The sequence below is a fragment of the Falco biarmicus genome, chromosome 15, assembly GCF_023638135.1.
Source record: "Falco biarmicus isolate bFalBia1 chromosome 15, bFalBia1.pri, whole genome shotgun sequence".
NCBI lineage: Eukaryota > Metazoa > Chordata > Aves > Falconiformes > Falconidae > Falco > Falco biarmicus.
This window is the reverse complement of record NC_079302.1, coordinates 23,749,758-23,774,297: the sequence shown is the minus strand read 5'-3', so window position 1 is coordinate 23,774,297 and position 24,540 is coordinate 23,749,758. Positions and strand designations below refer to the sequence as shown.

At 64.2% G+C, this 24,540-nt stretch overlaps 1 protein-coding gene across 3 annotated transcripts; it reads left to right on the top strand.

The window, feature by feature from the left end:
• Positions 1-290: 290 nt before the first annotated feature.
• Positions 291-24,505, top strand: RIPOR1 (RHO family interacting cell polarization regulator 1). 3 transcript variants are annotated; one of them, XM_056360679.1, is made up of 23 exons: positions 291-457; positions 12,132-12,258; positions 14,547-14,696; positions 15,018-15,096; positions 15,420-15,443; positions 15,952-16,005; positions 16,114-16,266; positions 16,353-16,416; positions 16,496-16,539; positions 16,750-16,875; positions 17,091-17,239; positions 17,471-17,600; positions 17,796-17,936; positions 18,745-19,542; positions 19,832-19,971; positions 20,328-20,502; positions 20,666-20,801; positions 20,969-21,130; positions 21,252-21,410; positions 21,741-21,937; positions 22,042-22,125; positions 22,394-22,484; positions 23,524-24,505. In XM_056360679.1, the coding sequence occupies exons 1-23, from the start codon at positions 301-303 to the stop codon at positions 23,619-23,621; spliced, it is 3,438 nt and encodes a 1,145-aa protein (XP_056216654.1). In that variant the 5' UTR covers positions 291-300; the 3' UTR covers positions 23,622-24,505. The 3 variants fall into 3 exon arrangements, with proteins under 3 accessions (XP_056216654.1, XP_056216656.1, XP_056216655.1); XM_056360681.1 differs by lacking the exon at positions 291-457 and adding an exon at positions 6,364-6,487; XM_056360680.1 differs by lacking the exon at positions 291-457 and adding an exon at positions 10,536-10,748.
• The last annotated feature ends 35 nt before the right edge of the window (positions 24,506-24,540 follow it).

Below are 24,540 nucleotides of genomic sequence, written 5' to 3'. Positions count from 1 at the left end.
CGGCCATGCCACCCCCGCTGCCAGCCGGCTGTGCCACGGGCCAGGGGTCTTTCAGGGAGCGGTGGAGCAGGGGGTGCGGGGGGGGGGGTGCGGGCTCCAGCCGCCGTCTTCCCGGCAGGAAGAGCCAGGAGGGCAGGCAGCCCGGGCGAGGGGCGCTGCGTCCCGCCGGGGCTGGCGGAGCGGGGGGGTGGGCGCGGGACCCCCGGCCGTGGCGGCGGCGGCGGCGGCAGCGGGGGAGGCGGCGCGGGCCGTGCGGCCGCCATTGGCGCTGGCCCTGCCGCGGTTTCCTGCCGAAATCACATGGCTCCCGCGTTTCCATGGAGAGCGCCGGGGTGGGCGCTGCCAAAGCTGCCCGAGCTCCCCGCTTGCTCCCCGTCCATGGGAGTGGAACAAAGGGGATGCACCGAGCCAGGCCCACTCTCGCTCCCCGCCTCGCCCCCCGCCTCGCCTGGGACATGTGAGTGCCGCCGGCACCCCTGCACCCGTCCCCCGCCCGGGAGGCGCCGGCCGCGGGGGCAGCGGGGCGGGGGGAGCGGGGCGGGTGGCTTTCGAGCAGGGGCTACACCCTCGGGGGGGCCACGTCGCCGTCCGCCACCGCCTGCCGGGAACCTCGCCCGCCGCCCGGTCCCGGGGTGGGCGCCCGGTGCGCGGCTGCGGCGGGCGGGGGTGGGGCGGGGGGCACGGCCGGGGGGCTCCGCTTCGCTCCCCGCCGCTCCCGGGGCGTCTCCGCACCCTGCGGCAGGGCCGGCACCGCGGCCGGGGAGGGACGGCCTGACCGCGGGCTGTGGGGGCGAGCACCCCTCGCCATGTCACCCGGGGTGTGTGTGTGCCCCGGCCCTCGTCCCTGGCTCCTTCGGCCGCTGCTGCGCTCCCGGGTTTGGGATGGCGCCGGCTGTTTTCCTCTGCGGCGTGGGGAGCCCTGCCCGGGGCCTCGGAAGGGCCGCGCAGGGGGTAGGGCCGGGCGGGGGTAGGGGGCACGGCCGGGCCCTGCGGGCCAGGGGTAGGGCCGGGGGCACAGCCGGGCAAGGGTGCAACAGGGAAAGCGTATGGCCAGGCAGGGGTAGGGGATACGGCCGGGCAGGGGGTACGGCAGCACAGGGGGTACAGCTGAGCAGGGGGCATGGCCAGGCAGGGGTAGGGGGCACAGCCGGGCAGGGGCAGGGAGTACGGCTGGGCAGGGGCTACGGCCAGGCAGGGGTACAGCTGGGCAGGGGTATGGCCGCTGCCCGCAGCCATATAGGGCCTTGCCCGAGTGTCTGTGGGCCACCACAGCCATCGGTCCTGGAGGAGGTGCTGCCCCCCATCTCCCCCCCGTCATACCCCTGCACCCAAGCAGGGCTCCGGGGCATGGGGGGCTCCGGGGGGACCTGGGTGCTCCATGTCAGCTGGGTGCTGCCTCCTCCTCCTGGGTGACTGAGGGAGGAATGCTCAGAGGAATTAATGAGACAGATCGCGCTTTGTTGCTGGCCCGATCCTTCTATCTCCCGCCCTCCCCACCCTGCCAAGAAGTGCTTGGGAAGGCCTCACACCATTAACTCTTTCCCTGCCACATCTCTGGCTGTCCCAGGACTTGCAAGCAGCCTCGGCGGCTTTTACCCTTGCCAGATTCCCAGAGGAGACTGCTGAGGCCACTGGGATGTCCTGGCCTTCCTATAAACCCTGGGCTGGCTGAGAACCTACCTCTGGGCTGGTGGCTGAGGACCAGCCTTGCCGTGTCCCCTGGGCAGGGCTGGCTATGACGCCGCACAAAATCGAGCAGTGCCGGGCTGGCAGCCCACAGCGTTGCTTGTCCTCGGCTGGCAGAGTTCCCTGATGCATCGCTGCAGGCCCCCGGGTGGAGAGGAGCTGTGGTGGGAGCTGGTGTGGTGGTGGCCGAGCCCCCGTGGAGGACCTGACATGGTGGGGTTGAGTGTGGGAGCACGGGCAGCGATGGGCAGGGCAGGGGTGGGGTGTGCTGGGGTGCAGCCGGTGGGATAACTGTTGATCTGCATCAGGGACAGTGGTGGGGACAGGGGCATCCCTTTCCAAACCCTGCCTGAGGCTCCTGGCCAGAGCTCTTGCTTTCCCCAGGAGTCTACCCAGGGCGGGCATTGTCCAGTCCCTGCTGCCACCCTGAGAGGAGCTGGGCAGGGGCGTGGGGATGTCCCCTAGGGGTGCTGTTGTGCTGAGCACTGGTGGCCAAGGCTTGGAGGGAGTGTTGGGAGTTCCTGCTGTGTCTCTGACTTAAGGGACAGGACCTGGAAGACCCCTCGCCGGCAGGGAGCTGGCATTTGGGGTCCCCAGGGGACAGTGAAGGCAGAGCAAGCCCTGGCTTTGTGTGGGTTGAGGCCATTGCCAGGCTGGGACGAACTCCCTGCCTTGTGCTTTGGGTTTATTTATAGGGCTGCCATTTATATCGCTTCTATTTCTGCTGCCGTGTGGGGACGATGCGAGGAAGCGAGGGCTTGAGTCTGACGTGGCCCTGGTGCCTGGATGCGGGGTGCCCGGCCCCTCCAGCACAGGATGCTGCTGGGGGCGATGGTGCCAGCCTGGCTGTGGGTAGAACCTGGCTCAGCACAAGGGCTGGTCCTTCTCCACCCCTTGGGGCATCATACCTGCAGAAAAAACTCCACATATGATCTGCAGCGTTGGGCTGTGAGGATTTTTTTGAGCTGGCTTTGATGGTTTCTGCAAAAAATAAAGTCAGAGGGGTTGGCACTGTGGTAGGGGTGACCATCTGCAGATCTAGAACTGGGCTTTCCCAGACCAGGACTGGCTCTTGCCTGGCCACAGGTCACCTGGTCACCCACCATGGTTCTCCAAGCCATGACGGTGGGTCTTTCTGCCAGAATTGACACCTTCTGCCTCTGCTAGGTCTCCCCCGTGGCCAGGAGCTCTTTGGCCCCTCACCGGATTGGTGCCTACGTGCTAGCACTCATCTCCCCAGCCTCTTTTGGCCAGCAGTGACTGCTGCCCGCTGCACACCTGCTGAGCCTGGCCTGCGCCCTTTTGTGCCACATTTCCAGCTGTGGTGACATTCCCACCCATGCAAGGGTGTCTGTGTCAGGGGACTGCTTGTCTGGGAACAGCCTGAAATAACTTCTCCATCACCTTGGTTTTTAGTGCGGGTGCCACCAGGGGACCGTGCTCATGTGACTGGTGGTTTCTCCAGGGGCTGAGCTGGGTGGGCACAGCCTCAGTGCTGGTGGTCCTGGGGCCAGCATGGAGCAGTCAGGGAACCTCTCCAGGACTCAGTGCTGGCAGGACATGGGGTCTCTGGGAAGCCAGTCCTGTGTCCCATGGAGGGCAGGGAAGTGGGAGTGTCCTTCTGGGGAGTCTGGATTTTTCTTCTGCCTGTACACGGACTGGCCATGGCTGTACATGCGTGTCCAAGCACTGCTGCCAACAGAGAGTTTTGTTTGCATGTTCAGCTATTGTGGTAAGGGTGGGGATGCCCGGGGCAGCTCTCCCGGCCTGGCTAGAGGAGGGCATGACAGGGACACCCCCAAAAAGGGTGCGCTCGGGGCGTTACACCCGCATCTCTGCCATGTAGGAGGGATGGAGGCAGCTGCCCTGGCTGGTGGAGCTGAGCTGAGCATCCAGGGAAGTCCCCTGAGGTGGGGAGGTGACTGGCACCCTGTGTGGCCAAGGGGCTGTCCCCTTCCCTGCACCCGCTCCCTGTCCCTGGCCAGATCAGGGACAGAGATGCATTTAACTCAATTACTGCCCAGGCCCTGGCAGTGCTGGCACAGCTCATGCCCTTCCTCTGCCCTCCCTTGGCAAGGTGTCCCTGAGCTGGCAGGCCCTGCCGGGAGCCGTGCAGGGTGCTGTGAGGTGCTCGGAGATGTCTGATGCTGCATGCCCATGTCCTCCTTTGGTGTCCTCTGCCACCTTTTGAATGCACGACCCCACCTCCTGCCTGCTCCGGGCGGCCTCCTCGTGGGTGATGCCCAGGATGGTGCTGTGCCGCACGGCTTGCCTGCGCTGCCCACAGTCGGCTGCCCTTCACAGGGCTGCAGGCAGGGCTGCGGAGGGGCAGGGTCCCTGCAGGGTCCCCGGGAGGAGCACAGCCTGGCTGTCACCCCTTTGGTGGGGAAGCCTAGACATCCCTCCACTCTGCGTGGCAGTGGGGAGGGGAACGCCTCTTCCACAGTTCCCGGCAGCTTTAGCATGGCTTTCTTGTTAACCTTTAATGAGAACAAACGAGCTGGCATGGGCCGTGGCTGCGGGCGCGTTGCCTGGCCATGTGCCGGGCACTGGCTCCACATGGCTGCCAGCGCAGTGGAGGCTTTGCAGAAGGCTGGTTGGTCCCAGGGTGGTGCCAGGAGCGAAGCTTTTCCCCCGGGAGAAGAAGCAAGGGGTGAAAAGCTAGGCTGTGGCCCCCTGCCCATGGCAGCTGCTGGGTAGGACTCTGCCTGTCGGTGGGGAGAGCTGGGGGATGGGCTTCCATCCATCACATCCAGGCGAGACAGGAGACATGGTCTTCAAGCAAGTTCTGGAAGGCTGGGTTGGAGGTGAGTCCCCCTGCACCATACTTTGCAGCGTGCTGGGCTGCTGGCTCCCCTCCATGGCCACGATGCCAGTGTGGAGGCTGCAGGCAGGTGGGTGACAAGGTGCCTCCATTTGCCAGTTGTGGGGTGGTTTTCCCTTGGATGCTGCTCGCAGCCAGCTCAGTCTCACCAGCTCTTCCAGCTGCCCCCAGAAGCACGGGCACTGTGCACCCCACCCGGACACCAGGACGAGAGGGTGCCCTGGGACGCAATGCTCTTTGGTGGCACTGCTGCAAGCCCCAGCTTGCCAGGCCTGGCTGTGCCTGGCTCCAGAGCCACACGCCTGAGTGCCTGTGGTGGGGCAGCTATGCATAAGGGAGTCCCAGGTGCTTCTGCCTTGTGGTGTGCTGGCCCTGTCCTGCACAGGGACCAGCAAGGAGAGGACCAGGTCTGGGCTGGGGAAACAGCCCCACAAGTGGCTCTGCCTTTAGGGTGGGGGTTAGCTGTCTGGGAGTACCCCATCTCTGTGAGCACCCCCCCCCCAAGACTCTGCTCCATGCTTTTCCCTCTGAACCTGGCCTGACCTTGCTCTAAAAGCAGCAGCAAACAGGAAAGGAGCCTGGGAGGGAGGTGTCTCTTCCTGCCCCAGTGACGTCGTGATGGCAGCTGGTCCCCAGCCTGGATGGAGCTGGCTGTTCCAGCCTCTGGCATTGGAGCTGGAGGGGGGTGCCAGGCCTGGATACCCTAGCAGCAGGACCCATGCAGGGACCTACAGCGCTGGAAAGGGGTGACATCTGTGCCACAGACTCTCCTGGTTGTTTAGGGTATCCCTGTGCTCTAAACAGGGAGTTGTGGGGCCAGAAGGTGCTGCTGGGGTTGGCGTAGAGGGCAAGTGGGCCTGCCACGCTTCCCTGTGGGAGCGGGACCCCGTGGGGAGCACAGCATCCTTGGTTCCTGCATGGGAATGGCACCAAACATCTTTTGAGAGCCCTGTGAGGAACCCTTGGGGCTCTCCTCTCCCCTCTGAGGCTTTGGAGACCTGGATGACACAAACTGGGGGACATTTGAGCAAGGAGACCCTTTTCCTGGTGGCTCCTGCGTGATGCAGGCTGCCCAGAGGGATGCGTGGGAATGCATACCGTGGGAAGCCTGCAGTGAAGCCACGGCGGTTTTATATATATATATAGTTTTTTAAAAAGCATTGCAGAAGCGAGCAGCAGGGCTGCTGGCACTGCTCCCTGCAGTGGTGTGAGCATCAGCTGCCTGCTCTGCCCACGGCTTTATGCCTGCCCGCGGCAGCGCTGGGGCGAGGGGCTGTGCCTGGAGCATCCCCCCCCCCCGTTAAGGGGAGTGGCAGCGGCTCAGGGCCAGCGGTGCATTGGGCAGGGCGGTGTTTGCTCCCTGGCTCGAGCCTGCCCTGGGTGTGGGGGAAAGGGGATCTCCGGGGGGAGCAGTCTTGGGGCCAGCTGGCTGACATGAAGCTAGTGTGGCACGTGTGGCTGATGGGGGGACGCTGCAGTGCCCGGCTCAGGCTGCCGCCCTGCTCTTCCCCCCTGCTTTAAACCTGGAGAGGGGCTGGGGGGGAGTTTGCACCGCAGCAAGCTGCAGCGGGGCCCCCTCCCCTGTGACCGTGCCTCAGTTTCCCCAGGGGGGCGATGGGGAGGGCAGGATGTGGGCTGAGCCGTGCTGTGCTCCTGGAGCAGCCGGTGCTGGTGGGGCCCCTTCCCTCCAAGGGGGGATGGGCACCCTCCCCCTGTCCCTGTCCTCCGGTCCATCCGTCCTCAGCCCCTGAGTCAGGGCCGGGGCTGCAGCGCTGGGCAGTGATGTCAGCCCTCGGGCAGGGGAAGCGTGGGAGGAGACTGCGGCCCGGGGGGGAGCCCTGCGGCCCGGGGGGAGCCCTGCGGCCCCAGCACGGGCGGGCGGACGGACGGCATGAGAGAGCAACAGCTGCCCGGGACGCCGACCCCAGCCCGAGCAGGACGTGCTGCCGCTGCCCACCATGAACGGCAAACCGAAAGGTACTGAGCACTGGCGGCACCGGGGCTGGCCGGCAAACGCTCTTGATTTGGGGACCCCCAGGTGTTTGAGGCTGTTCCGGCTGGGCTTGCGGGGGGGCTGTTTTGGTTGAGCGGTTTCCCCAGGAGAAGAGCTCTCCCTGCCAGGGGCACCAGGGACATGGGCACCCACCACCTGCAAGGGACATGGTTGTCACCTCTGTGTCCAGCGATGGGGTGTTGGGGCAAGGTGCCCGTGGCAGGATAAGGCCCGCCAGCTGCCTGGCCTTGCCATTGCCCATGCTGAGGCCCAGGCTCTGCGCCTCAAGGCAGGAGAGGGGTCACGACTGCCTGCTGCTCCCCGGGCAATGCATGCGTCCCCAGTGCCACGGCACCATGGTTTTTCTCAGCAAATTAGTTTTCTCCCTCTCATGTGTCCATGTTTTGTCTGTGGCTGCGCTAATGAGGACAAAGAGAGCCTGGCTCCATGTCGAGCATCCCTGGCACGGTGGCCCCGGGGGATCTGGGCAGAACAGGGGCTCTTGGGGCTACTCTTGCGCACAGGGGCAAGTTGCCTGGGAAGAATTTGAGGGGGGAAGCTACTGGTACGCAGCAGGGCACCCTGGAGGTGAGCAGGCAGTAGTGAAGGTGGCATGTGGGACCTTCACAATGTTATGCTAGCCCCGGGAGGAGGCTTCCAAAGGATCTCAGCACCTCAGAGAGTGGTCTCAGCCCACTCAGGAGCAGGGTCTGGTGCCCCTGGCTGGGCTGCAGTCCCATCTAGCAGGGCACGGGGGGTGAGCTATGGTCCCTAGGCTTCCAAAGCCATGGGGATCCTGGCTGGGTGCTTGGTCTGTGCCTCTGGTGGTAGGAGACCCGCTTCACTAGGACCATGTGGTCCTGGACTGGTTCTCAGGAGCCATCCTAGAAAACAGGTTGGGCTTGAGCACAGCCAAGCACTGATGAACCCCCGGCCCCTGCAGTGGCCACCTCCCTGGGTCCCAGTTTGGGGCTTGCATCCCCCTCTGGCTGCAAACTGGGAGCCCGTGGGATGGGTGGCAGGGTGGGAGGCTGCGAGCCCCCCCCCCCCCCCCCCCCCCCCCCCCGGGGAGCCAGCTGTGAGTGTCTGCCTGTGCCTTGCCCTGCCCTTCCTCGGTGATACTTCGCAGGGTAAATAAGCACTTCCTCCAATTCTTCCCATTTGCAGCTCCTTCCCTTTCCTGCCGCCCTCCCACTCGGCCCAAGGAGCCAGCTGGCCTCCCGGGGCTGTGAGGGTGGGTACCGCTGCCATGGACCCCAGCACCATGGGGCCAACAGCAACCAGCACCCATCCAGCCCCTGGCTCGTGGCACCCAAATGGCTATCCCCTGCTCCAGCGGGGTCTGCAACCCCGGGGCTGGGAGTTTGGCTCCCTGGTAGTCACAGGGGGTCAGGATGCCATTCCCTGAGTCATCCTGCTCCCAAACCCCCCCAGTCCCCCTCCTCGCCCAGCGCAGGGGCAGGCAGGGGGTGTCCTGCCTGCCTGGAGGAGAGGCAGAACATGAAGGTCAGGGAAGAGGTGGCTCCCAGGCTCCCCGTGACCAAGGTGGCATGGCATGGCATGGCATGGCATGGCGTGGGTCCCCGGACACTCCTGTCCCGTGTTCCGGGAAGGGACGGGTGGTGGGAGGGAAGAGCTGCTGCAGCCCAGCCGGGAGCCGGCCAAGGCCCAGCTGAGGCCGGAAGGGGCTGGTGGGGGGCCGGGGTATGCGCGGGGGCTGCAGGAGCTGCAGGACGCAGCTGTGCAAACAAGGATGCGCGGCAGGGCTGGGGGGAGCTGAGCCAACAGCTGGGGTTCGCAGCCTCCTGAGGTTGGCCCTGCCAGGCACCCAAGGTTCACTGGAGCGTGCTGGGATGGAGGGGCTGTGACGCTGGCATGAGATGGCAGGACACTCCACTTACCACAGACACCACAGGCAGGATGGACTGGCTCATGGCCACTGTGCCATGCCTTCACTGGGGGGACAGCAGTATGGGGGGGGTGTACACTGGTACCCGACTGTGCCAGCGAGGTGGCCACAGTGCCATTGGCATAGGGACCACAGCCCAGCCCTGCCAGCCTCTCCTGGGGAAGCCCCTTGGGTAGCCATGGGTGCCCTCCAGGGGTGCTGGAGGGTGCTGGGTCTGGCACCCTAGGCGTCGCTGGCCTCCAATGGGTGACTTTATTGGAGATGCTGGTCCCGTGGAGCCGTTGGGGCTGAGGATTCGGGGAGAGCCGGTCTGGGGCGTCTCCGACAAGGGCAGTGTTGATACACCCGCTGGAGCGACCTGGGGCTGATGTCTGAGTGTCGGAAACAGAAACCAGCTGGGACCAACCCAGCCGGTCGGACTGCCCCCCCCCCCCCCCCCCCCCCCCCCTCCGCCGCTCAGCCCGGCATTCCTGGGATCCCAATCATCTCCAGAGCACCGGCTGTCGGGAGAGGAGCCGGCGGCCGGGCTGGAGAGCCCTGGGGTGGGCTCCGGCACCCCCGCCGCAGCACCCGCCAGCTGCTCACAGCTGCTGCTCTGCCCCGGGCAGCGCTGGCCGGGGCCGGGGCGGGTGGACGGACGGACAGACGGGGTTGTTCTGCGCCCGGCGGTCTGCGGCGCAGGACGGCAAGGTGAAAAGCTTGGTCAGGAGGCAGCTTTGTTAGCCCCAAAGCCCTAATTAAGGGCAGGGGGTGGTGGGGCTGGCAGGGGCTGGGTCTTCGGGGCAGGACCTCTGCGGTTCCTTCTCGGGAGAGGGAGGGATGTGGCTGGGGGCTCAGCCCACAGCAGGGACACGAGTGTGCCAGTGCTCTGCGTGGTGCCAGCCTCTGGTAAGCCTGGTGCGGGGCTCAGCAGTCTGGGTGAGCCGCAGTGGCCGGCGGCTCCTTCCAAGCGTGCCCCGGGCCCTGCTCCCCGCGGGGCTGGCCATGCTGCTGCGGTACCAGGTACCTCTTATCTCGGTAATGTCAGGAATGCACCGCGCCAGGGTTTTTTCCTTCACCATGAGCCAAGTGTGCCAGGAGTGGAGACCACGCACCCTGCCTGCCCTGCCTCATGCAGGCAGCTCTGCCCACCGGCACCTGGCTGGCTGCCCACCTGTGCTGGGCTCAAGCATCCCTGGGGCTCCCAGGGCATTGCTCCCACAGAGCGAGGTTTTGGTGTCCCCCTCCCTGAAGGGGGTTTGGGGCCCTGGCATGCTGCAGGGTGCCAGCTGTGGGGATGCAGGATGCTGCGGCAGACAGGCTGGCACTGGCAGGACCTGGCAGTGCCCGTGGCCGGCTGCTGGGCTGGTTGGCAGCAAGTGCCACGGCTTGCGCAGTCTCTTGGTGCCAACTCATGTCTGCACTCACCCTGCCAGTGATGTGGCCTCGTGTTGCAGTGCATTGCGGTGGGTGTTTGGGGGAGAGCTGGGTCCCTGGGCTGGAGCACAGAGATGTGGTCCCATCAGCAGCTGCTGTTGATGGCACTGCTCCCCGTGCCAGCACAGGAGGCTCAGGTGCCTTGGAGCATGACCCAGTGCAGTTGCAGGTGGCTGCAGGAGCCTCTGAGCTGCTTGGGCAAGTGGCTGGGGATTGCTCTGACTCCTGGGGAGTTGTGCTGGGGCACTGGTCCTCCACAGCACCCCCAGCATCCTTCTCCCCTGCCACATTTTCAGCATTCCTGCCCTGGGATGCTCTCAGCATCCTTTTCCCCCAGTGCAGGCTCCTGCCTCGGTGACCCACTTTAGAGGACCCTGTGCCCCAGATGGCGACATGGGCTGGGGAAGGGTGGGCTGGCAGGGCTGTGCGCACCCCGTAGGAGCTGTGACCTGCGCCACACATAGAGAGCCCCACCTTTGGGGTGGTGGGTGCTTTCCCTATGGATGAGCCACTGTAGCGCCAAGCTGGGCAGCAAGCACAGGTGCCATGGGCCTTGCTCACTTGGTGGGGAGCAGATTAAAGAGCCCTGCAGAGAGTAATCTGCCCAGGCCCTGCAGGTCAGCTGGGCTTGCCAGGGATTACAGCTCCTTCTAATTAGCTTAATTGGGACAGTGTTGTCCTGGAAACTGGAGGGACTATCACCCAGATAACACCGAGGCGGTGGGACCAGCGCAAGAGCTGCTCCGTGGTCCTGAGCTGGGAACCCGATGGACCTGCTGCCTCCTGGCCCCGCTGGCACAGGGGTCATTGGCAGTGACTGGCTCTGACCCCGAGCGGCCCCAGCTCGTGCCTCGCCCGGCCATGGCTGTGAGGTGGCCAGGAGCGCAGCACCAGGCAGATGGCCGCTGGCGGCCGAGCAGGTCTGTGCCACGCAGGGTCGGCTGGAGCCGGGCTCTGTTGCGCCGCGGAAGGAATGGGGATGGTGGTGGGACCCCCAGCAGCGCTTGCATCCCTGTGCCATCCCTGGTGCTGCTGAGGCCAGGGGCTTGCTGCCCGCCATGCTGGGGGCAGGAGGAAAGGCGGAGTAAGCCCCTGACGGTGTGGGGAGCTGGCTCTGGCCCCATCTGCCAGTGGGGGAAGCTGCGTGCCCCTGGAGCCCTGCCTGGCTTTCCGTGGCAGCGTGTGTGACTGCTGGGCACGAGCCCACACGGTGCCCGGCAGCTCCTGGCTCCCCAGCCCACAGCTTGGCTCTGGGGTCTGGCAGGGACAGAGGGGTTGAGCCAGCACCAGTGGTGACTGGGGTGAGATGGAGCATCCAGTACCTGGCTCCTGTACGCTGGGCTCCTCTGTGTGCCCCGCTGGCACTGCTGGGGTGTCGAGGCCAGCAGCCCCACAGCCCCTGCTCTTGCCTTCTGCTTTGGGCTGCCCTTGCCAAGCCCTGGCCAGGGCTGCAGCGATGCTCTCTGCAATGTGGGGTGGCAGCTGGGTCTTGGCCCCAAAACTCAGAAATCTGCTCCATCCTGGCTGGCATCGACTGCACTGACTGTGGCGGGGACAGGCAGGTACCGGCAGCAGTGTCAGGACTCCTGGCACCATCTCTGGCACTGCCAGGAGCAGTGGGCAGGGCTGTGGCCACCGTGGGGCTGGCCACGTGCTGCCTGTGTGGACTTTCCAGGGTCCGGCAGGGAATGGCTCGGCCTTTCCTTCCGCGATGCAGAGCTCCTGGCAAAGGAGCCAGGACTTTCCAAAGTGCTTTGTTGTGTGTGGGTTTCCCTCCTGGTTGCTGGAGCGGGTGGATGCGAACGCAGAGACAGCAAAGGGCTGCGTGGCTGGGTCCAGCCCCACGCCCTTCCTGCCCTGCAGTGGGGTGGCACGGGTGACAGCCGGACATGGGACAAGGTGGGGCTCAGGAGGAGGTGGCCAGGCTGGGACACAGCGCAGGGTTTGCCACTGCCATGTCTGGGAAGGGCCATGGTAGGCACTGGGCATCAGCCCCTTCCTTTGGCTCCCACAGGAGCTGAGCTGGGACATGTCCGTCTGTCTGTCCCTGCTGAGTGCTCACTGTGTCCAGAGCCCTGCTCCACCCAGGGCAGGGCACCAGCAGCGTCCTGGGGGCAGCACAGGACCCGCGTCCCTGGTGCCACCGGGACTGTCCCTGGGCTGAGACGGAGGGAAGGCTCCCAGCCCATCATGGCTGCTGTAGCCACCCTGGTCCATGGGTGCCCTTCTTGGTCCTGGTGGCAGCCCTGCCTGCGTGTTTCTCCACCCTGCTGCTGGTGACTCGCTTCTCTTGTGCCCCTCAGGGAGGCCCTCCAGGTCACACTCAACGATGTCCCTGTCTGTGCGCCCGCAGCGCCGAGTCCTGGTCACCAAGATCAATAGGAGCCAGTCCTTCGCTGGAGTGAATTCAACAGCCGACCGGCCCTTCAGGTAGGAGATGGGTGCTTGTGCTGCTTGCCACGAGGCATAGGGACAAGCTTGGGCATGGTGGTGGGACCTGCTGCGCATCTCAAGGCACCTTCCCAACCCGCTGTCCCAGCATGTCTTTCAGGGACCTTTGTGGTACCCAGGGGATGTTGGATGGGGGGGCTGCAGGTGGCATTGAGGCCAGATAGGAGACAGAACCCGTCACCCCCCCCTTCTGCTGTGCTGTGTCCCAGGCTGGGTGAGGACCTGGCAGCCCTGCAGCTCCTGCCACCCCACGTGGAGGGGGCAGGTGTAGCTCACCTTCATTCTTCAGCCAGCTCTTGAGAGCTTCTCTGTGACCACCTCTTGTTTAATGGGTGCGGTGGAGGAGCTGGGGTGGCTTTGAAGCATTGTGTCTCAATGGCCTCAACATCCTGCGGCAGCCAGTTTTGGGGTTTGAGTGCTGGCGTGAATCAGGGGTTCCTCTGGGTCATTTCAAACCTGTTGCTGAAAGGTTTTATTGGCTGCGTATCAGATGTGTTGCAAGGAGCAGCCATTCCCTACTCGTCCTTTTCAGCCACTGGTGATGTTGCAGTCCCATCATACCCTTCCTCCTCCTCTCTGCTGAACCTCATGTCAGTGAGAACCACCCCACACGCTGTGCATCCCTGCCACCCTCCTCTGTGCCACCCCTAGCTCCTGGCTGCACTCTCACAGGTGGTTCTTAGGACGTGGACATGCTGTGCGTTTGGGTTGCGAGACTATGGCATTTGAATGCTTTTAATCCCTTTTCCTAGCACCCAGCTAGGCTCCTTACCTCCCAGTGCACCCACCAGTGCCAGGGGAGAGACATCTCTCAGCCAAATGGCTGGGGAAGGCAGCGCCAGGCTGCCTTGCCAGGTTGTGGACACTTTCACTGGGTGGGCACGAGCCCAGGCAGAGCCTCCCTGTGCTGGGAGCAGTCCTGCAGCCCTGCTCGGCTCTCATCCCCAAGTCCTGTCCAGCCTCTGGGCCAAGGGACACTTTCCAGGCCACTGGCATATCGCTGGATCTAGGGGCTGCCATAGGGGCTTGCCTGGGGACAGGGAAGAGGGAGGGCTTTTGGATGCCCACAGCCAAGTGGCTCATGCTTGTGGGGGATGCCTCCAGGGACCACCCTGGAGGATGGGAATGAGGAGGGATGGTGGAAATCAAGCACTGACCCATCGCTCTAGCTCAGGAGGAGGTCAGGACATTCATTTCCCCCCACCAGTGATTAGGGGAAGTCTTTTGGCCACTCCTGCAATGAGTGGCATAGGATGGGAGGTCTGGCCCTGGGCTGGGAACTGAGGAGTGTCTCTGGGGCACTGGTGGTATGATGATGCCTTGGAAGGAGGAAGGGAAGAGCCGGTCTGAGTGGGGCGTTGCTCACTGGGCTGGGGAGCGACTCCCTTGCACAAGGCAGGAAGGGTGGTGTTTGGGTCCTGGGTTCTGGGTTGGCATCCCTTTGGGTCTGCCGGCGAGGTCCCTGAAGCGGTGGTGGGGCAACAGGTGGCCAGCAGCTCCATGCAGCAGGTTTGGTGACATCTGGAGAGGCGCAGAATCAGTGAGGATGTCCCTGCCCCATGTCACTGCACTCTGTGATGGGGTGACAGGGCTGCCTGTCCCCAGGATGCTGTGGTGCTGCCACCCACTGGGATCCCTGCCTGTCCCTAGGAGCACACGATAGCAGGCCAGCAAGCAGACGGTGGCATGTGTCACCCTGCCACAGTGCCCAGACCACAGGGAGCACCTCCGTGCCCCTGGCAGCCTGGGGTGCTGGGGATGGAGTAGGGCAGGGCCCTTTCAGAGGGTGGCCAGGGCTGGGGACGTCCCCATGGGCACTCCAGGAATGCAGCCTGGCTCCAGCTGGTGCCTTTGCTCTCCTGACTGGCACCTGGGACCCCAGCCCTCTGCGGAGGCTACCCTGTGGCCAGCCTCAGACCCTGCTGGGACGGGGTTGCCTCCCCGCTCTTCTCCACTGCCAGCTTCACAGGTTCCTCCTTGTCCTTCCCATGGCTTTGGGGCAGCCGAACGCAGCTGGGGGGGCTGCAGGCATGTGGTGCAGGCAGTGCTGCCCAGCCTCACGGCCCTGTCTCGCCCAGCCCCGCTGGCTGGTTAAACTGGCTGCCGAGGATTCTTGGGAGAGGCAGGCAGGTCTGGGCGGACCTGGCCTCCATCCCAGAGCTCCTTCTTGCCTCGAGACAGGGTGCCTGGCAGGCTGGGCACCCAGGCAGACCCTGGTGCTGTGTGCTGACCCCAGCTTCCCAGGGTTTGCCTGTTTCTTTCCCCAGGAATCTCTCACCCTTCACCCCCACTGTCTCCCGCAAGACTGGCTCCAGGGTCAGTAGGATGTTCTCAATGTCCCACAAATCCCCACCACCCAAGGTGCCTCAGCCCAACCGCCTCGACGAGGTGTACGAAGCTCTCAAGAAAGGTCTGACGTAAGTGCTTGGGCTCCCCATGGCCGGGTGGTTGGAGGCAGGGAGCCCCTGGGGGGCACGGGGACAGCTTGCCATGTGGGTCAGGGTTGGCAGCTCTCTGCTGTCACCAGGCAGGGACATGCCAGGTCTCCTGGGCGCAGTGCCTTGGGGTCCCGGAGCTGTGTGGGGTCCCACGTAGAGGCACACACGGGCTCCCTTGCCTGAGTGCTGGAGCGGCAGCTGGGGATGCAGGCCCAGATGTGCTGGGTTGGTGTGGGCTGTGAGTGGTGGGAGCCCTGGGCACAGTGTCCCAGCCTGACCCCCGTGCTGTGGTTGCCCCAGAGCCTACCTGGAGGTGCACCAGCTGGAACTGGAGAAGCTCAGCACCCAGATCCGTGAGTCCAAGAGGAATTCGCGCCTGGTGAGTGTCGCTTGGGAAGAGCCTTACTGGGAGCAGTGCTTTGGGCAGACGGCTGGGGTTGTGGGCACAGCTGGGGCAGCTTGTGGTCCATCTGTGTCCCAGGGCAGAGGCTGCTTGCTTCTGTGGGGACGTCAGGGGCCAGCCCAGGCTCTGGTGTTGGGCTGCACAGGGCTCCTGTCCTACTGTCATGCAGTCTCCAGCCCTGGCTGGATGCTGCATGTCTCCACCAACATGCTAAGGGTGGTGGATGCAATGTGCTGGGTCTCCTTGGGTGGGCAGAACTGGCTTTGTGCTGCGTCTTATCCCTCTTCTCTCTCCTCCAGGGCTTTCTCTACGATCTGGATAAGGTAAGCAGGAGGGTCGGTGCCCTGTCCCCCTTGTGTCCCCCTTCCTAGTGCCTGGGATGTGCTGCTGCCAGCCCCTCCCCACCTGCAGTGCCCTGCTGTCTGCCCCTCGTCCCCTGCACGGCAGAGTGCCCGTGGGGTGGGATCAGGGCTCTGTGGGCAGCATGGGTCCGGGCAGGGGATAAGCAGAGACAGGCAGGGGCTTGCAACCCACTTTGTGTCAACAAAAGCTCTTGTTGGCGAGTGCTGAGCCTGGGTTAGCTCTGAGGCTGGGAGAAGAGCACCCTGGAGCCCGGCGTGTCTCCTGGGAGACAGGGGAGGCTGGAGGATGCTGCAGCACATGGGTGCAGGTGCAGCCTCTGCTCTGTTCAGTGCCAGCTGCCACCCTGCGCCTTCCAGGAGGGCTGGTGACCAGGACCCAGCACAGGCACACAGCAGGGCACATCCTGACCTGCAGCTCCTCTGCGGAGCGGTTGGGCTGCTGCTCACGCCGTCTCCTCTACTTTTCCAGCAAGTGAAGTCAATCGAGCGCTTTCTACGTCGCCTGGAGTTTCATGCTAGCAAGGTGAGAGCTGGGGACCAGGGTCATCTGGGGGCAACCTCAGTGCAGCGCTGGGATGGCTGTGCTGTCCCCTGCTCTGCCTCTCACCGCAGTTCGGGCCCATCCTTGCAGATAGATGAACTCTACGAGGCTTATTGCATCCAGCGGCGGCTGCGTGATGGAGCCCACAACATGGTCAAGGCTTACAGCACGGGCTCCCCAGGCAGCCGGGAGGCACGCGAGAGCCTGGCCGAGGCCAGCAAGGGCTACAAGGAGTACACAGAGGTGAGGCAGTGGGCTGGGGTGGGCTGGCAGGGTGCTGGGTCCCATGGGTGGCTGCTAATAGGTGCTGTCCATCCATCTGTCCCCAGAACATGTGTCTGTTGGAGAATGAGCTGGAGAGCCAGCTGGGCGAATTCCATGTCCGGATGAAAGGTAAGGAAGGCGTCCTGCTCCGTCCCTGGCCTGCTGCCTGCCTGCCTGCTGTCGCTGACCCCTCCGCCTTCTCTTGCAGGACTGGCAGGCTTTGCCCGGCTTTGTGCTGGTGACCAGTATGAGGTTGGTGGGACCATATGGGTTGGGATCTACTCTTCTCCTGCCCTTGCAGTCTGTGGGGTGCCTGGGGGGTGTAGGTGGGCACTGGTGTGGAGGGCATGCTGCAGGGCGGTGGTGGGTGGCATGGGTCCCTGGCTGTGCCTGGGAAAGTGCAGAGAGCACCCACCACCCTAGTGTTGTATCTCCCCCACACCCACATCTCTGCATCCCCAGATCTTCATGAAGTATGGGCGGCAGCGGTGGAAGCTGCGGGGGCGCATCGAGGTGAACAGCAAGCAGGTGTGGGACAGCGAGGAAATGGTTTTCTTGCCCCTCATCACTGAGTTCCTCTCCATCAAGGTATGGTGCAGAAGTGGGCAGGGATGGTGTGGGCCGGCTGCCACCCTGCATCCCGGCAGGGCTTCCCTCCAGGACCTCACCTAACCCTCACCCTCACCAGGGTGGGAGGAGGCTGTCTGGTGGTGCTGGTATCCAGGCACACAGCGTGATGCAGACATGGCATGGATAAGACAAAGTCACAGTCTTCATCTGTTCTTATCCCTCTCCTTCTGCAGGTGACAGAGCTAAAGAGCCTGGCCAACCACGTTGTGGTGGGCAATGTGTCCTGTGAGACCAAGGACCTCTTTGCGGCTCTGCCCCAGGTAGTGGCTGTGGACATCAACGACTTGGGCACCCTCAAACTCAGCCTGGAGGTGACCTGGAAGTGAGTGTCTCAGCAGGCATTGCTGGTAGCATGTGGCAGGGCTGGGGATGCCTGGTGTGGTGTGGCCAGAGGTGGCCTGCCCCAGGCTCTCCCCCATCCCAAAACTGGGCTGCAATTATGGAAAACCAGAGCTGGACCAGATGGGGTCCTGGTGTCCTGCTTGCTGCAGAGCAAGGCCAAGACTCCCCCCCAGGCTGGCACTCCCCCTCACCTCCCTGCTCTTCTCCCCAGCCCCTTTGACAAGGATGACCAGCCCTCGGCAGCCAGCACTGTCAACAAGGCCTCCACAGTGAACAAGAGGTTCTCCACCTACAACCAGAGTCCACCCGACACCCCGTCCCTGCGGGAACAGGCGTTCTACGTAAGTGCGGCGCCAGGCAGGAGTAATGTGGGAGGGGTGGCCCGTGGAGGGGTCGCGTGGGGACGTGCCCAGGCTGCATCCCAGAGGGTGGCATGGCTTCGGCACAGGGGTGCGCAGCTCCTCTCCAGCCATCCGGCCATGGCTCCCCGGCACCGGCTCCTCCCGTGCTCACAGCTCCTCTTCTCTCTGCCCAAGAGGCCGGGGCGGGCGGCCGACAAGCACGGTTGGTCCTTGCTGGACATCTTTCGGGAGACACTCTTCAAGAAGCTGTCTCAGAGCTGCTCCTGCGGCGACGTCTCCTCGGCCGAGCTTGGGAGATGGCCGCAGCAGGGCCGTGTAAGTGTGAGGGCTGGAGCCGGCCAGTAGCTTAGCCCAGCAGTGTGGCCATCCTGCAGTAGCCGTAGCCGCTCCTTGTCTCCTGCTCACTAGCCCTCGCTGACGCCCAGAGGCCTGATCCTGCCAGGTGGGGGTCTGGCTAGCCCTGATGAGGCAGTCCCCCAGCTTGGTGAGCCTGGGTGGCGGAGCCTGGCTCCCTCTGGTCTGCATGCCCTTGTGCAAGAGATGGGCACTAGTGAGTAGAAAGCTTGTCCATGTCCCTGCACTGGTGGCATTGGCATGCTGTGCCGTGGCATTGGCATGGTGATGGTGCTGGTGTGGCGCTAACAGGGTACTGGTGTGGCACTGGGTCAGTGATGGTGACCCACTGGCATGGCACTGCCGTGATGGCCAGCGCTGCCTCCCATGAGCTGGTGCTGGAGCTGTTGCCATCCTCGCAGCTGTGGTGTGTTGGTGGCCTTGCCTCTGCGTCGCACCCTGCAGTGCTGGGGCTGGGGCTGGCCACCATGCTGGGGAGCCACTGGCAGCCTGGGGCTCCAAGCTGTGTGTGGCTGGGCCTGGGGAGATGGACACCCCCCCGGTGTGGGTTGCAGAGCAGGGCTGGAAGAGGCAGCTGTGATCTGCCAGATCCTCACTGCTCGTCCTGCTGCGCTGGCAGAGCCGGGGTGGTGTGGCAGCCTGTGCTGGAGGTCACAGCTGCCTTGGTGCCCCCCAGCTTGGCTGGCTCTGCTGCTGGTGAAGGGAAGGCAGCTGGAGGAGCAGGGGTGGCCAGGGGGCTTGTCTGACACCATTTTTCCCCCCTCCCCAGAACATGCTGCGGCGCCAGGAGGAGCTGGAGAATGGCACAGCCTGGTCCATCTCCTCAGAGTCCTCAGATGACTCCTCCAGCCCACAGCTGTCCGGCGGCGCCCGCCATGCCACACACAAGCCCATCGTGCAGCCCGAGGTGCAGGCGTCCGCCCCCGCCATCGAGATCTCCTTCTCCCAGCAGCCGGAGGAGGGGGCCGAGGGGAGCGCCGGCATCCCCCCTGCTGGGAGCCATCTGGAGGAGCTGGGCAACAGTAAGAAGGAGACGGTGGCCAATGGGCATATGCCCTACTCCCGGACTCTGAGCCACATCAGTGAGGCCAGCGTGGATGCCACAATGGAAGCCAAGGCTGCAGAGAGCCCCTGGGAGCTTGCACCCAGCCCGGAGGACCCGAGGATGGGCGAGCAGGATGCGGACCCCCTCCCTGGCGCCTCAGTGGCAGCTGCCATGGCAAGGCAGGACAGGGGTGCTGAGGCCAAGCCCCGCGCCTCCGTGGCGTGGGCTACCTCCTGTGAGGTGGAGGCCAGTGGGGCCGAGGTGCGGAGCCAGGTACCAGCACAGGGTGGCTGCAGCACCGGCATCCCCTTGGCACTGGCACAAGCCTCCGTGGAGGAGAGCCCCGTCCCCACCATGCCACTGCCTGCCAGCGTCCCTGAGGTGCCACGGGGGAAGATGGTGGACTCAGGTCTGGAAGAGGCCATCAGCCTCCTGGGCTCGGCCCTGGATGACTATCGGGGGCAGTTCCCAGAGCTGCAGCCCCTTGAACGGGAGCTCAAGCGCCTGGAGGAGATGCTGCTGGTGAGGGGCTCCCAGCAGTGCCCAGGGCAGAGGGGGATGGGGCCATCCTGGCTGGCAGTGCCCAGGGATGCGGGTGGCAGGGCCATACCGGCTGGCAGTGCCTGGGGACATGGGGGATGGAGCCATCCCAGATGGCAGTGCCCAGGGATGCAGGTGGCAGGGCCATCCCGGCTGGCAGTGCCTGGGAACAAGGGGCTGGAGGCACTGCTGGCAGCGCCCAGGGATGTGGGTGGCAGGGCTGTTTTGGCTGGCGAGCCACGATCTGACCCCGTCGTGCCTTCCTCTGCAGCAGAAGCAGGGCGTCTTCCTCAGCCGGGCCTCCAGCATCAGCCTGACAGTGGAGCATGCGCTGGAGAGCTTCAGCTTCCTCAACACCTCCGACATGGAGGACTCGGAGGGCTCTGAGGAGGAGTCCCTCCAAGAGGAGAGGTGTGCAGTGGGGCCCACGGGATGGGGCGTGGGGCAGGATGCGCCCTGGGGCAGTGAGGACAGGGCTTGCCCAGTCTGCCAGGGTGCCCAAGCACATTCAAACCAGCCCATCACAGCCCAGGGCAGGTCTGGGTCAAGAAGCAGCAGGGTCCGGCCCTTCCCGTGGCATGGTGCCACCCTGCATCTTTCTATGGGGCTGGGCTGGCAGGCAGCCCCCATGTCCCTGGGACCTCCTCCTTTGCCCAGTCCTGGTGCCATGATACTGTAGGTCCTCCAGGAGCTGCCTGGCGGGTGGGGAAGGGCCAGGTGCAGGTCTCCCTGCACTGACCCGCTGCCTCGGTCTCTCCCTGGCTCAGGAGGGCTGGCAGAGCCCGGCGTGGCAGCAGGGCCCCCAGTGCTGGCGAGATGGGGGCAGACGACACTGGCATGTGCAGTGGCTCCGAGGCCAGCACTGACCCCATGAGCACCGGCAACGAGTTCCTGGATAAAGCCCTGGTGCTTCACCTCAACAACTGCAACCGCCTGCTGCTGGTGAGGAAGGGGCTGGGGCATGGTGGCGGGAGACGTCCAGGGGTGGGAAGCCTTGGGGTGGGTTCTGGGTCCCTTGTCGAGGGGTCTCTTGCTGCAGCACAGAGGCTGTGGTGGGGCAGTGAGCTCTGTCCCTGAAGTCGCCGGTGTGGTTGTGCCTTTGCAGAAGCTGGGCACCTTTGGTCCCCTGCGGTGCCGGGAGATGTATGCCCTGGACAGGCTGCTGCAGGAGGCGCAGGTGCTGGAGATCGTCTGCCAGCTGACGGAGGAGCGAGCAGGAGCAGCTGGCTCTGCTGCCGAAGGTAAAGACATGTGGCCAAGGGGACCGTCCATGCCACCCCAGGGGCTGCATGGAGCCCGGTCTCCCCTCGAGCACGGCTGGGCGGCAAGGGGCCAGGCCAGCCAAAGGGCAGGAGCCACCTGCCCACTGCTGTGGCCCGGGGAAGCTTGACAGAACCTGTCCCCACAGTGGTGCAGTTCTCGACACGCAAGGAGGGTGTGCTGTCCCTTTGGGACCGCTGCGTGGAGCTGCCCAACATCTACACCTGCCCCGTGGAGCGGTTCCTGCAGGTGCTCAGCGCCCAGTATGTAGCACCCATCAGTGAGCAGCACCCTGGTCTGGCTGACACGGGTGAGTGGGCACCTGGGCTGTGCAGGGACAGAGCTGCCAGCCTTGCTGGGTGACTGTGAGTGGGGGTCTGTGGACGCTGGGAGCCCGTAGAGGGGTGGCTCACCCCAGCCCTTTCCCACAGTGTGTGTGAAACTGGTGGAGGATGTGCTGAATCGGCGGCTGCCCCGGCGGCCTGGCAGCGCCCAGGGTGAGCAGGTCACCATCTTCCAGTACTGGAGCCACTTTGAGTCACTCGGTGCCCTGGTGCTTGACACCCATATGATGGAGCTGGCAGAGGAAGGTGGGTCGTCGCTGCCCCCCAACCCTGGCACAGGGTGCCAGAGGGGAGGGTGGCCATAGGGGATCGCCCTGCAGTGCTGCCATGACCACCTCCAGGTCTGATCCAGTGCACTGCCCGCTCCTCTGCTGCCTTCCTGAGCACCCCGAGTCCTTGCTGTAGGTCCCCAGCATCTTGGCTTGGGTAACCCAGCAGCTCCATGCATTGGCACCCCATATGGCACTGGTGCAGGGTGCGCGGGGACGGGTTCGTGACGGCAGCAGGGGCATCTGGATGATGCAGGCAGTGCTGCTGGGCTCCCTGCACCTTGGCTCAGCCGGCGGCTCCCCACAGCGCTGCTGGCACAGAACCTCAACTCGGACGACCAGGACGTGGTGCTGCGTGCCCTGAAGCGCATGCCCGAGGGCCGCCTGAAGAAGGAGGGACTGAAGGCGCTGAGCCTGCTCCTGGTGGAGGGCAACAGCAAGGTGGTGAGCGCCGTGTCAGCCCAGCTCCGCAGCTTGGCGGAAAACCCTCGCTTCCGCCAACGGGTACGTGCTGGGCAGGTCAGGGATGAGGTGGGCTGGTGCCACAGCCCCCGAGGTGCTGCCCCCCGCTGCCGTGGGCCGCGGCACTGACCCCCCATCTCCCTCAGGCCCTCGTGTGCTACCTGGAGCAGCTGGAGGATGAGGAGGTGCAGACACGTGTGGCGGGGTGCGCAGCGCTGGGCTGCCTGAAGGTGAGAGGGACGTGGGGTGGAGGTGACAGAGCTGTATCTTGTGGAGGAGTTGACATGTGATTCTGGATGCACCTGCACAGCCTCCTGCTCCTAGGAGAGAGGAGCTGGGGGTGCCCCCAGTGTGCCGGAGAAGCAGGAAGGGAAATGGGGAGGCAAGGGACAGGATGAGGGACTTCCCTGTGCGATGGGGCTGTGGTGCCCTGTGCTGCCATTCCCTGGGCTTTGTCCCTGCTGCCAGCCACACTCAGCCCCCTTCTCCCTTCTGCAGGCCAAGGAGAGCATTGAGCAGCTGGTTTACCTGTGCCAAACTGACAAGGAGCCTGTGCGGGAGGCAGCCAAGCAGAGCCTGATGCTGTGTGGTGAGTGTTCCACTGCTGCCCTCGGCTCCCTCCCCACCCATGGCACCCCGAGCGGCATCTCCTAGGGCCAGCAGCGCCCGTGGGACAAAGGGGTCCCAGGCTGGTCCCTGCCTACCCTGTGTACTCTGCCCCATTGTGCCCCAAGCTCTGCCAGGCAAGAGAAGCTGGCAGCAGGCAGCAAGGGCCAGGCATCCCGTGTCCACAGAGCACTAAGCCGGGTTGTTATTTATTATTTGCTAGATGGCACTGAGAGAACCATCTGAGTGGGTTTCTAGGCCTCCAGAGCGCGGCAGCTGCTGCACAGGTTGGGACATGTGAGCCGTCCTCCTCTCCCCGTCCCTGCTCCTGCTGCTTTGCTCACGAATGTCTCCGTCTTAGAGCCTGTCAGCCATGTCACGTTTTGGAGTCTGTGTGTCTTGGTTGTTCATAGAAGGTGCTGTCCCTGTGGCACCCTGGCACATGTAGATGCCTTGTGTCCCACGTCCCAGCAGACTGTCCATGTCACCATCTCTTGCTGGGGATGGCCACTGCTGTGGTGCCAGGCAAAGGTCTTGGAGCCAGCTTTGTAGCATGGATGTGTGCATCCCCTGTGTGTGCTCGGGGGTCCTGGGGAAGCCCTCAGGATCCCTGGGCCAGTGCATGCAGATGTGCACAGCTGTTTTGAGACACTGGAGCTGGTGCAGCCCCAAGCCTGGGTCCCTTTGCCCCACGCCAGGCTCTCCATGAGCTGGCGCTCCTACAGCCCAAACGTGGGTGACCCCGGCCCCGTGTGGGCAGGGGTAGAGCAGACAGTTGAACAGGATCTGCAGCATCTGAATCAGGAGCTCTGGGGGCTTTTTGCGCCAGATCCCAGCTGGGACCTGCCCAGGGGTGTGCTGAGGAGGATGAGGGAGGTCTCTGCTCCGTGGCTGCAGCACGCAGGCTCAGCGCTGCCAGGCATTAGCCACGTCTCCCTGGAACGGCCGGGGAAGGTGGCTGGGGATGGGCAGGGGCCAGAGCTGCTGCAGTGCAGTTCACTGACCACAGCCTGTACTTGCAGGGGAAGATGGTAAATCAGCTCACCGGCGGCTGGAGGAGACCCTGGACAGCCTCCCGAGGATCTTTGCCCCAGCCAGCATGGCCAGTACAGCTTTCTGAGATGCCACGCAAAGCCACCTGCCGCCCCCGGAGGGCAAGGGCACCGCTGGGCCGCCCGGGCACGGACCGGGGCCGGCCAGGGCCTGGCAGCTCCCACTCTCAGCAGCACATCTCAGCAGCACACCGCAGTGTTACCCCGCCACGGCCGCACGCTGCCTTACGGAGCACCGCACGCCACACCCCCTGCCCCTGGCCAGTGGCCCGCGGGGTGCCACGCACGCACCCCCGCGCAGGGGGGCTGGCTGCACATCCCACCCTCTGATTGCTATTTGAAATACAGCGGGAGCCCAGCCTTCCTGCCCTCCTCATTGGCCACAGCCTCGGGGACCGAGCGGCAGGGACGAGCGGCAGGGACACGTACGGGATCTCTCTGCCTCCTCTTGCCTTCCTCCTGCTCGAGGGCACGTGCCCTGTCCTGGAAGGCCCTGCACTTTGGAAACCATGCCGTTTCTTTCCAGGAGTTGCCTGGGCTGTGGGGACTGCTGCCCTTTGCCACCTGAAGTCCCCAGGACTTAAATAAAACAAAATATGAGATATTAATATATTCTGCTGGCGTTTCTTCTTTCCAGCTCCACGTGCTTCTGTCCGTCCCCGGCTGTGGCTGTAGGGAGCATAGTGAGATGTGGCCCCAGCCTTTCCTGGTCTGTTGGCAAGCGCCTCGGAGGGCAGGGGCAGGAGGAGCAACAAAGGGACGGACAGACGGAGGGACAGAAGCTGCCACCTTTTTTTTTTGTTTGTTTGTTTTATTTTTTATTTACAGATTTTTGCAGAAAAACAAAAGCAAAAAAATCTTTTCTATGTCTCTATAAATCTATATATAATGTAATTACAGAGAACAACTAATTTTGATTTTAAACTAGAAATAAAAACAAAACTTTAATGAGTGATGGTGTCACTGTGCAGGTGTTTCTTTGGCCCC